Genomic DNA, 13097 nt, shown 5'->3' on the forward strand with positions numbered 1-13097 from the left:
ATTTCTTCCCAATATCCCATCTGACCCTGCCCTCTGGCAGCGGGAAGCCGTTGCCCCTTGTCCTGTCACTCCAGGCCCCTTGGAAATCTCTCTCCATGGTTTTTGTCAGCTCCCTTTAGGCACTGGAAGGGTTTGATATCCCTGCACCCCAATCTGCCTGCTCTTCGTTAAAGCCTCAGAACACAAAAGGAAGGGTTTTGAGCTGCAGTTCCCTTCAAATCCCTGGAGGCACAAGGAGCACCCTCGGCTCCCACCGGCACACAACATTCCAGCTGCCTGTTCCCCACCCTCAGAGCACTTCAATAAAACACCCACGCAGTGACAAGAATGAGACTTTAATCAGTTTTAAGTGGAGTTTTTTAACACTAAGAGATAAAGGGTTGTTAAACACAATAACAAACGGACATCTGATTTGTATGAGGCATTATCCTGTACATGTCATACTTGGTTTTTTTTTTTTTTTGTGTATTCTCAGTTACACACAGAGCCACTGTTGCACAGCACAATAGTATTTGAAGAGGCTGAATCAGAGTAAGGCTGCTTAACAGACTGATTTTTTTTTTTTCTTTTTCGTTTTTCTTTTAGTATCTATATATATATATGCTATATGAAAAAAAACGAGACTGGAAATCGGAACGGGCAGAGAGAGAGAGAGAGAGGCAGCTCTGCCAAACGCTGCAGTCGGAGAGCCCCTTTTAGTGCACAGTCCCACCCCACCATCTGCATGCACCACACTTCCTAACAGCATTTTTTTTTTTATTCCCAAGGTAAACGAGGCACTTCGTGGCAACCACAGGCATCGTTAACGTATTGCACACATTTGCTAGGACTAAACGTGGAACTCGCACACCAGCATCCCGTTTTGGTTTGGTTTTTTTTTTTGATCGTTACAAAGGGGGTTTTTGTTGGTTTTTTTTTTTTTGGGGGGGGGTGGTGTTTTTTTTTTGGAATGATGCTGAGTGTAAACTCCACCTTGGTTTAGGACGTGTGCCACGGGGGCGGGGGGGTTTTAAATCTGAATTCTACAGCTGCCCCTTCAGCAGCTGTGACAAAAGTTTGGAGTTGGGGCTGCCAAATGAGCAGGGGATGCTTTCGGGGCCTTAACAGTAAGCTCTTACCAAAGGTGATGCCTTCAAGTAGTTTCAGACACGTGAGCTGTTGCACAGCCCAAAAGGTCGAAGCGTACAAGTCCAGAAACTCAAGGGAAAGATTACCTACAGAATGCAGCTCAAGCTAATTATGAATACTGTCATAAATAAAGTTTTAATAAGGACTCAAAAAACCTTTCAGTCATAGTAATTCTTGTCAACTTCTATGGGGGTGGTAACTGAAATAAAGTATAGGAGAGTATGTATAATATATATTTATATATATAATATATATATATATAATGCCATTTTTCCATTTCCAATGACTACACCATAAAATGTAAGCAAGGCTTCTCAAAGACATCGAAACATTAAAAAAAAAAAAAAAAAGGAAAAAAAAAGGAAAACAAAAAAAAAGGAAAACAAAACAAAACAAAAAATCAAAACCCTCATTCCAACCTTCACATTCCAAAGGAAAAATAACAGTGCAAAAGCCCATCCATCGCGCCATGATTCCCGAGATCCCTCAGCGTTCCAGGCTGGAACCACACCGATCCCACCTTTGTTATCCGAAGCGGGACACGCAGCAGTGCCAACATCCAAATACTTTTTAAAGCATCGACAGTTTTTTTTGTTTATTATTAAGCCAACACAACTTTCAACTGTTATAAACCGGACAAGGTGAAACGTGATCGGAAGGGTAAAGAGTTCAATATTCGTGTCCCAAGGGAACCACCTCCTGCTTGTCATTCACACTGGGAATAACGAGTGCTGGAACCAGCAATCTTGATCCATTCAAGCTAATAAAGTCTAATTCAACCTCTTAAAGTCAGGAAGCATTGACCAGCTTTGTTAGAAGTTAGAACCACGAATCTGATGGGCAAAAAAACTGACCGACAGATACCAGACAAGAAAAAAAAAAAAAAAAAAAGAGAAAAGCCCTTTATACCTTCCTTTACCAATAGTAATTACTGGAAGTCCTGCCTCGTCTCGTTCTAATTGCAACCATTAATGCTGTTGTACAGATTCCATACGTAATTCCAGGTGAGAACACAGCTCGTGAACTTCACTGTCAGCACCAGTTAGTCAATGGGGGGCATGTGTGTGTGTGTGTGTGTTATATCCTAAAAAAAGCATCCATTTGGGGTCAGCTCTTCACAATGTACTTTAGAAGGGACAATTTGGGCAGCTGCTCCACCTTCGGATGCAACAGCAGTTGTACTCTGAAGTCATCTGCAGTCTGGGCATGACAATTTACACACCAAAAGGGAACCTCAAGCCCTACCCTTGGCTCTATCCCTACAAACAAGTAACACAACACAGTCAGTTAGTGTAGAAAACTAATTTGTTGGGTGGTTTGTGGGTTTGGTGTTTTTTTTTTTTTTTTTTTTGATAGCAAGCAATTTATTTGGGACAAGTTCTGCTTTTTAATCTTCATTTGCAGTGCTGAGAATTTACTGCAACACCGGTTTCCTCTCTATCGGGTGTAAGGTCTGTTTTTCAAACATTGTAGGTACTGAGCATTCAAGTAAAATTCCCTAACAGTTACTGACTTCTTATTTCTTTTTTTTCTTTTTTTTTCTTTTTTTTTTTTTTTAAAAAGTGTGCAAAACTGCAAAACTCATTGTATTAGAATGTGTAAGGTCAAAGGGGTGGAACGGCTGACAGAGGTTTGATTGAATAAATGCATCAGAAACCTACAAAACAAAACACACTAACCTGGAGAATCTCCAATGACATTTCCTGTGCACCATTACAAAATATTTTTATATTCATGAGGAGGAGAAGGAAAAAAAAAAAAAAAGGAAAAAAAAAGAAAAAACAAGCTTGCAAGGCAGCACATGAAGTATTCACAGCAGGAATATGATTGAAAAACTACTAATATAAATGTAAGATGTTGACTGATGTCTGCACTAAGAGCATCTGACTTTTAGCACTGGCCTTGATTACACAGGAGATGGAGCAGCCATTACAATTCAGGAAAAAAAACCAACCCAAAACCAACAAAAACAACAAAACAACCCGATAAATTTTGTAACCATTTGTTTTCAAGCTCCTATTTTCGTTGATAGCCTCCACATTTGTATGGTTAAGTCATTGTTGCTGTGTGTTTCCTTTTTTTTTTTTTTAACAAATTTTTTTTTGTTAAATTTTATTTTATTTTTGTGTGACCCCAAGAATTTCTCATCTCCCTTCGGTGGCGCGGGTGTCGGGAAGGTTCACTCCTGTCCCCCCGCCCCAAACACCCTCCCAGGTACAGAATCACTCCCCTCTAGCTGCCTTTTCTAGCACCATTACACTGAGGAAAAAACAAAGAAAAAAAAAACAGAGAAAAAAAAGAAAGAAAAAAATAAAAAGAAATTTAAAAATGCACAAACGACAAAGCAGCGACAGCGGCGACTCCTCGTCTGTTGTCCCGGATGGATCAGGGCAATGGAACAGCCGGACATGGTACAGAGGCCACGCTCCTTCCCGAGCATTCCTTTCCATCCCCCAGCCAAAAGACACGCATCAGAATGGAGGAAAAACCTTCCAGAAAACATCTCTTAGCCAACTGCAGACTTCCCCGTTGCCACACCAAGTGCAAAAAAAAGGGGCCAGGATGTGTGAACCTGTGAATTGGTTTCGTCGTTGGTTGGTGGGTTTTTTTTTTGTTTGTTTTTCGGTTTTGAGACTTCGGTTGGTGACAGAACACAAAAAGGAAGAATTCCTACGCATACACATTAGGTCTGTCTCCACTTTTATAAAACTGGAATAAAATGGGAAAGTGCCATGTTTATAGTTCCTAATTGAAGTTTTAATGTCCTTTTGACACAAAAAGGTATATACATATAAGAGCTAGGTAACCTTCCTTTTTTTTTTTTTTCCCCCCGACTGGACAAGTGTCAAACCCTGTAGATTTATAGGGCAAAACAAGATTGGTCAGGAAAGAATTGTTCCTATAACTGGTAATCTGACACTATGTCCTTTTGCCATTTAGAAAGGTCCTTTTTTTTTTTTTCTTTTTCCTTTTCAGTTTATTCAAGTTTATCTCTCTTCATGGTAGGTGGTTTATTTTTTTTTTTATGTATGTTTTTTTTTTCTTTTATCTCCGATAAAAAAAATATTCAGACTTTTGTAATCTGCGTATGCTGATCTTCATCAAAAGGTTCATTCTCTGGATCAGAGTCAGTGGTGTCAGAGTATCTATAATGATCAGGTTCATTGTCACTAACATCTGGTGTTACAGAAGTTGAACTGCTAGCCTCTGGGTTTGATGGCTCTTCTACTGTTTTTGTGAAAAATAGCTTCACCTGGGGAAGGAAAAAACAACATTTAAAAAAAGGAAACCTGGACTTGGAGAGAGCACAGGTAACAAAGCAATGTTTTAACAGCAACACTGAATCACACGAGTGTTCCTCTCTCTCTTCAGGGACAGGTTTTCCAGCCCAGAGCAGGAGCTGGGCCTGCCTGCAGCACTCACTGGTGCTGCATGAGTTGTAGCAGCAGGACCAAGCTTTTCAACCCTCCTACCTTCCAGAGCTCTGGAATTGCGGGGAGACCGCACAGGAATGAATAAACCCCGCTCTGATGGGTGAGTTGCTTGGATCAGACTTTTCCCACGCCAACGTTCCAACGAGCAGCTCTGACCCATTACCTTCCAAACCAGCACTGCTGGGGTCTGGCTGATATTTTATGAGCCAGGCAGAAAATGCTCAAGTTCTTACAAAATGCCTTACAAAATGTTTCAAATGCTGCTGGCAATGGATTTTCGTGTTCCTCAAAGCTTAACTGCCAGGTTAAGGCATTCCCCAGACTCACAGAACAGCTGGGGTTGGAAGGGACCTCTGGAGATCACCCAGGGGAGCAGGTGGCACAGGAACATGTCCAGGTGGGTTTGGAATGTCTCCAGAGGGGGAGACTCCACGATCCCCCTGGGCAGCTGTTCCAGTGCTCTGCCACCCTTCAACACAATGAATTCTCCCCTCGTGTTGAGGTGGAACCTCTTGTGTTTTAGTTTATGGACCTTGCTCCTCATCCTGTCACTGGGTACCACCAAAAAGAGTCTGGAACCACCACAGACAAATGAAGTCAGGCATTAAGTGTGCCAAGCTCAGAGCTCGTGCAACGCAGCTGCTACAGGGGAGATGCCACCTGGCTCTCACTGGCTCTCCTACTACTCGTCTCTGATGGCTTTGAGAAATACCTGAAACAACCTGAAGGCTTTAATCCCCAGTTCTCAACATCTCTCAGCTTCCCAAAAAAAGCAGATAAACCTCCAAAGCAAAGAACTCAGCTGCTAAGTGGTGGTGGCAACACCAGCACAGGGACTCGATCTCTACGCAGCAGATTCACACGGTCCCTCCACGAGGCGAGACAGACAAACCAAAAGGGCAACTCATGCAGGTTTTCAGCTTTGTTCACACAGAACGTATATACTGACCTTGAAGTTTGGAGAGAAATATCTGTTGGCTTTGTCTTTATTTGCTTTGTCTAGATCGTTTTTTGTTAACGTAAGGATTAAATATTCCTTATCATTATCTGAGCGCTCTGTACTGAAAATACCATCAAGTTCCTGATCTGCAACTAGACTTCCATTTTCTACTTTGTCTGAATTTTCATCCAGTCCTATGAAGAATGTATTTACCCAAAAGTGAAACATTTTGTCCTGGGGGAGGAAGAACACAAAAAAACAAGCTTGCTTTAGTATTCACTATAGTGGCACATTTGTTAGACTATATCATCATCATCATCATCTGGTCAGAAACAAATAGGTAACAACAGACAAAACTTGTTTGGACAACAGTACATCACTGGTTACATTGCATGCAAAGGCATTGTCACCAAATCTCCTGCTCAACACAGAAAACTCTACATTAATCAAGCTCGTTTTTAACCACTCAAGCTTTCAGAAGTTGCTCCTTATCGAAAGCTGGAGTTTACAACTATCACACCTACAACAAAAGCAGATGACAAGAAATTAAGTAAGTCTTAAACTTGCAATCCCAAGGCATAAACAGATTTTGTTTGCTTCACGCCTCGCCAGGCAATTGCCAAACCCAACAGACAAACCTGAGCCAGCCAGCTCAGGTGAGTTAAATATTGATAACACAGAACAATCTACTCCCCTAACAGAAAGCTCTGAGGTAAAACATCGGTGTCTCAGGGATTCTAAAGGCTGGAGAACCAGCTGATAGTGGTCACAGCAAGCTCTGAGGGTGATATGCCCAGGAGCTTCACCTCAGCAGCTCCACAGGATGCTCTGAATGAATACCCTTGGTTCAGCTCTCCATCTTCTGCCAGTTCAGAGTTGACATTTCCAAGATCATTGACAGGTTGGTCCTTGTCTCTCCTTCTGAAACTGAGCTGGATTTACTTGCTCTTCACAAATGAAATCTTCCATTTGACTCTGATTTGAGTTTTCATGCAAAAGATCCAAATGCAAATGACCTCTCTCCCCACCATGGTCAGTATTTCTGCATCCCCTGTTACATCTGCTGGTCCGTTCCAGAACCTTCCCTCATGTTCATCTTCCTCAGCAATTAATACAAACAAGTACACATATCCTGGGAATTCAGAAGCGTCTGATCAAACAAATTCTACCTGCCTGCCTTCCCTACCAAAGGCCAGCAGAGCCACTTGCAGTGTTTTAGGTAAAGCCCACAAAAAGCCTTCCAGCCTGCGTGCATTTCTGTGAGCACCTCAGAGACTCCCAACCTGTAACCACGGGCAGTGGCAGAGACAGAAGTCAAATAATTCAGGCAGAAAGACTTCTGGAAGTTAAGAAGTTACCCACTACACCACAAGCCTCTCCAGCACCTTTGGGAATCAGGCTGATCTGCCAAATGAACCTGCTGTAAAATTACAGCTGTTTTGGAAGCCCCTTTTTTGGGAACGCTTTTGCCACCGGCGCGGGTCCTCAGCGCCACCCGTGTCACCCCCGGCGTGCAGCACATGGGGGGAAAAACGGCTTTAACCAGTGGGAGAAAGCAGTGCCAAGAGAAAACCAGGCCACTGGATGTGAAGCAATGCCAGCAGAAGGCACGGGCTTGTCGTGCCTCACCTTCAACTCCAGCACGTGGGGCAGAACCAGGAAGGATTTACTCGGCATTGGAGGGCCTGCCTGAACAAGCAACTGCAGGGACTCAGCTCCACTGACAGAGGCTGGAGAGGACAAGACAGTTGACAAACTTCTTGCTAGACAGCTTTTAATCTGTTTTCCTTGGGATAAATTTCCAGAGGTCTTCAGGGACTCAAACTAAACAATGCAACTCAGCTGAGCTGGTCATTTTTCCTTTTATCTCCCTCCAGCTTTGTAAAGCATTGAGTTATTTTCCTTTCTTTCCCACTACAGTAACTTAATTAGCTCAATAAAGTGAGTTCATGGGTCCTGGAACATGGCATGGCCACTCAAATGGAGGGAAGACTTGGTTAGGATTTTTGGAATTAGCTCCTATGGGTGATAACAGTGTCACTGTTTGCACTGAAGAATAAACCTTGTTATTCAAAGTGAGGATTCAGCTAAAGCATCAGATTCCAAGATATTTCATGCAAGACAACGGAGAAAGATGATGTAATATGGGCCAAAGATAGGAATTTTAAAAATCAAGGCATGAACTGAATTTGGGCTTTATATAGCAAATCAAAATACCAAGACCAAGTGCTCACATAAGACAGTTTAATGAATAGGTTTCTGAAAAGGAGTATTAGAGACTGTTTCTCAATGTGTTTTGCTTCACTTCCAGTTACATCACAGACATCTGTCTTAAAAAAAAAATCACAGCTGTACTTCTTCTGTACCATAAAATCTACAAAAAAAAAAAAAAAGCAGCTGATTCAATCCCCCTGTTCTGACACACAGGACTACTCCTACCTCGTGCAGCTCCTCAGTTCTCACTGACAGAAAAACATTCCTCCCTCTCGAGCTGGTACCTGCCTCTAACTGCAGGCTGAGATCCAAATCCAAGCCCATTTATTTAAGCCAGCAGTCAGGAGTTCCTCTCTCCTCCTGAGAGTTTTAACTCTGCAGAGAGATCTACAGGCCCTTCCAATCACTCTGCAGCAAACGGAGGGGTTTGGAGATGCTGTCCAAGACAAGGAGATCCTGTTTCAGCCTGTTCCACGCTGGCCTCAGCCTTCCCCCAGTCATGGCCGAGGGAACTTCTTGTACCGTTTTCAGATCAACAGTTCAAAGTCTTCTGACATTTTCAGAGTTCACTCTTCAGCGTTTGCCAAACAGCGACTGCCCAAACTTGAGCTGTGCAGCCGAACTTCTCATCTGCAGACCGGGGAGATGAAATGCAACCGCTCTAACAGCGCTGTCAGCCCTGCCCACGCTGGAGCCTGGGACTCAAACACCACCGACTCTTACAAATTAAACCCACAGCCACAGCTCCCTCTCATCCGTACTGGGAGGACTCCTGAGAAAGGTCTCCTTCACCCCCAGGCTCTGGAGGCAGGAAGATGAGGAGATCTTCTGCATTATTTTTGAACAGGCTCTCGTTGAACCGAGCAATCTGAGCGTATTCCAAAATACTTAAAAATTATCATGTCAGCATCGATAACTGGAAGAAAAAAGGCTCTGCACAGATATGTGGAAGCAAACCTAGAGAGACTCTGGCAGCAGTCTGAGATGGAAGAACAGTCAAGCTACAAGGCAGAACAACAAAAAGCCACGCTCCAAAATAAAAAAAAAAATAATCCCTTAGATTGCTAACTTGTATCCATCAGAAATTCATCCATAATAACTGTACTTCGAGCCTCAAGCCATTTTGTTCTCATGTGGGCATGCATTTCATTCTTGAAAGGAAGCAGCTCCATCACACTGAAGAAATGGGCTGAGGGTAAAGTAAACAACTTGATTAGACAAGAAAAGACCAAAAGCTCTGGACTTCCTAACTGATGCCAGGTGGCACAGACTGTGGAAGAGCTGGGAAACTTTTCCAAAGCAGGCACCCCCTTACCAACAATCCTTTGGCTGAGGTCAGCTCTCAACAGCCACCAACATTAACTTCTGTCATTAAAAGGCAGGACATGTGGCTGTTTTAAGGGTCACACTGGGTCTGCAACACGAGGTGCTTAAAGTCCCTTGGTTGTTGCACTTTGATTTGGTTTGTGCATAATAATTTACCCAAAAAGAGCTTGATCAAACGTGAGGAGGAGGACCCTTCCTACTGGAGAGCTCTGCAGGTAATGCTACTGCTCTTCAAAGGATTAAGGAATTTGGAAGCAAGCAATGCTGAGGGAATCTGGGGCACCTTCAGCTGAGGTCAGTGTTGTCAAACACCAACCCAGACCCAGCAAGAGGACACAGAAGTTTTGCTTCTCTCCAGCCTGATCAGGAATTACACTTTTAATTGATCTTATTATAATTTTTTTATTAGATTAAAGTTAAAAATGCAGACTGGTAAATATGTGATGTCTTTCAAGACTTGCACAGCTACCTATAAATCTGCTAACAGAAAACCTTGGAAGGACAAGAACCAGAGACAGGCAACAGAGTTGTAATTCCACCTTTCATAAAGCTGGTGACTAGACCAGAATCTCTGGAAGGGAAGATCCTGTTGCTCCTGATTATACAGGGGATGAATCCCTCATGAATCAGGGGATCCCTGCATGGAGGTGATGTTTGGAACACAGGTCTCCCCACTGGAAATCCCCCTCACTTTTGGGGTTTTGAGTAAAAGCTGCCAAGTCAGTTGATCCAGAAGAGGAGCAGGCAGAGATGTGCAACACCTGGACAGAGAAATGTGCCAACTCGGAGCCAAGGTAGGTTTTTCTGTCACAAATATTCACCTTCGCCCTGTTCCCACCTTTTTTATGGAACAAGCTGTCAAAGGGACCACGTGGAGGGATCTGCTCCTGTCTGTGTTTCCAGCAGAGCTGAGAGAGGTGATCTCACCAGAACTGGGCAACAGCTCAAACCTACTTCCTTCCAGCCTGCATTGGTACTGAAAGCTGAGGCAATCAGACACTCAATTCAACAGGTATTTGATTGGCAGGGTGGTTTCTTTACTGTCTGGTGAAGGGTTTCTATCTCAGAAAAGCCTGCAGGTGTGAAAAGTAGAGCTTTCACCACTTCTTGGCCCTAACAGGCCAAAAACACTGAGAAAAGGAGCATCTCTGCACTACCTGTAATCCACAGAACCCAAAGAGTTCTGGTGCTTGATAAGAATACACAAAAAACCCCCAAAAAACAACAAAACCAAACCATCAACCACTTCCTCAGAAACTCCAAGTGCTACTGGAGATGGTAAAGGAACAGCAAATCCACACTCCAGATAGGACAGAGAGCAGATAAACCAGGGCCTTGCCTCAGATGTTTGGGTTTTGTATCATCTCCTCCCTGCCTCCCTCGTGTCTAGCCCACAGCACTGGTCTGGGTGCTCCTGCTCTCAAAAGATTTACTGTTTGAAATGCCAATAAACCTTAATGCTGACCTGAGAGCAGAATTTCTGCTTTCAAAATGCTCTGTTTTACAGACACTGTGCTGCACTGACCAACCAGAACATCTCATCAGACACAAGGCAGTCCCACTAAGAAACAGTTTAAACACTTCTGCAGACATCAGCATGTAGATGAAACTCATTGACAACACCTGGTACCTGAACAAGCCCCCAGCCCGGTGTGCACGTGTATTTACACACAGCTAGCAGGTACAACCTGCATGCTCAGTTTTAAGAGACTTATCACCTATGTTTTATCTCCCAACTCCAGCATTTCTCATTTTTAGGCCCTGCCTGTACACAGAACACACTCACTGGGTGCTCTCAAGTTTTAGAACCTCCATTAAACCGTGAGTAACAACTGATGAGGAATCTGAAGCAGCAAACACAAAGGCAGCCCTTAATCAACATCCTCATCCTCAGCTTTCACTTTGCTAGATGCAAACCCGTTCCACAAGCCCCAGGAGTGATGAACCTCAGAGATGAGCCATTCAGCCTTAAGAACCTGGTTTCAAAATAAGTTCTAGATGAATTTCTTTCCACAGCTGATAAAATCCTCAGTGTTGAGTGAATTTCTAAACCTCTAAAGTCGAGGCACTGCAGCTGGGAACAGAGAGGTGGTTGAAGAGACTGCAGATACTTTTACCAAGTGCGTAGGAACTTAATTATCTCACAGATTCAACTGCATTTGACAGATGGGTTGGAATCAGCCAACAGCACAGACAGGATCTTCTGTGCCTGCTCAAAACCTTAGGAAAATTTAGTGAAGAAAACAGCTGGAGTTAACTTGCTCAGTATGCAAGTCTATTTTTAGGCTGAGAATGTTTCTTCCTCAATTAGATTACTCACTACTACCCAAACGACTGCAACACACATCCAGGATCATTTTTATCCAACCTCTGTACTCAATCTCACCAACTCTCCAAAAAACCCAGCGTTCACTTTGTGGTGGGATCCGCTCCTTGGGAAAACCGGACATCAAAGAATGAAACACTGTGATTGCACAGCCCTGAAGAACAACCAGAGTCCCAGCCCCTGCAGCAGGCTCAACACCATTTTCCAGAAAAAAAACCCAAAACAAAACAAGGAAACCAACCTTTTTCAACATCTTGTTCTGTTTGTGGAAGAATTCCACTTTGATATCACCGCACACTGGTAGAGGTTGAGGGAATTCAAAGTACATGTACTTGTCTTCACGTCTCGAGGGTCCTGAAGGGGAGGTGAAAATCTTTACCTTGAGCTGGTACACCACAAACTGAGGATCTGCGTGGCAAAACAGAGTGTCAGTTGGTAAGAAATGCCTCAGAATTGTGTCAGAAAGCACAATATTAGCAGCAGAATCGTGATACTTTCAAAGTAAAGTAAATATCTTTTAGAGTGTTAAGCACCACGGGCCATTAAACATTCCTAAAGGCTACTGCAAACAACAGATTTCTGTCCTTCATGGCAATACTTTCAGGCAAGCAGAGCTCCTAGAAAGTTGTTGTTTACTATATAGTAAGAAGTAACTACATGAAGTGACAGCTACTTGATGTTCCTTGTGTGTTGCTCCTCCTCTCTGTATCATATGGATCTGACTGAGGGGTTTTGTTCTCTCTCATCTCTTCTTCCAATTGTAGAGTGGGTGGTCATGTCAGCACAAACTGATTTCTGCTCTTACACAAACAAAACCAAGGATAAAATTGAACACTAATACACAAAACCAACCAGCACCAAGCTGGGCCTGGATATATCACCATCACCAAAGCAGTGCCACAGCATAACTTCCAAATTCAATCAACAGTGACATTAGGAGAGGCTTCTGGTGCAGTCCAAGCAGAGTTTCTTTGGAAACTGCCAGACACCCCTGCAGAGCTGTGGGAATCCCTGTGGAGCACATCCACACTATCCCAGCTATGAAACTGTGACAGACTCAGAGTCACAGAATGGTTTGGGCTGGAAGGGACATTAAAGCTCATCCAGTGCCACCCCCTGCCATGGGCAGGGACACCTTCCTCTAGCCCAGGTTGCTCCAAGCCCCGTCCAGCTTGGCCTTGGACACTTCCAGGGATGGGGCAGCCACAGCTTCTCTGGGTAACCTGTGCCAGGGCCTGCCCACCCTCACAGGGAACAATTTCATCCATATACCCAACCTAAATTTCCCCTCTGCCGGTGTCAAGCAATTCCCCCTTGTCCTACCACCACCACAGTTCCTTATAAGAGTCTTCCTCTGGCTTCCCTGTAGCCCCTGCAGATCCTGGAAGGTGCTGTGAGGTCTCCACACAACATTCTCTTCTCCAGGCTTGAACAGCCCCAGGTCTCTCCCCTTATCTCCCTCAAATCCTCAGAGCTGTGAAACCCTGTCACCCTTTCACCTTGCCTGAGAGGCACAACCCTTCTTGGTCAGTGACTTCAGAACAGCAGAAGGATAACCAGGAAGTCAGAGAACCAGGAAGTTCAACGTAAAATTCCGCCCCTCGCAGTCGATAACGCAACTAAAGAAACAACCCAGCCCACGGCTTTCACGTTCTGAAAGATCACTGAAAACTCCAGAGAAACCTAAAATCTCGCAACACAGAAAGATGTTGAAGTTGACAGTTCATCT

General features: G+C 43.8%; 1 protein-coding gene across 1 annotated transcript in view; it reads right to left on the bottom strand.

Annotated features, from left to right (window-relative positions):
• Positions 1-319: 319 nt before the first annotated feature.
• Positions 320-13097, bottom strand: part of PTEN (phosphatase and tensin homolog) — a 45133-nt gene continuing 32355 nt past the window's right edge. The window contains exons 7-9 of the mRNA XM_050335506.1: positions 11610-11776; positions 5512-5736; positions 320-4381 (exon numbers count right to left, since the gene is read on the bottom strand). Of these exons, the coding sequence (XP_050191463.1) occupies positions 4196-4381; positions 5512-5736; positions 11610-11776 (578 nt within the window). The 3' untranslated portion in view covers positions 320-4195. The remainder of the gene's footprint in view (positions 4382-5511; positions 5737-11609; positions 11777-13097) is intronic.

The sequence above is a fragment of the Myiozetetes cayanensis genome, unplaced genomic scaffold (genome assembly GCF_022539395.1).
Source record: "Myiozetetes cayanensis isolate MyiCay16 unplaced genomic scaffold, myiCay2020 scf10, whole genome shotgun sequence".
Classification (NCBI taxonomy): Eukaryota; Metazoa; Chordata; class Aves; order Passeriformes; family Tyrannidae; genus Myiozetetes; species Myiozetetes cayanensis.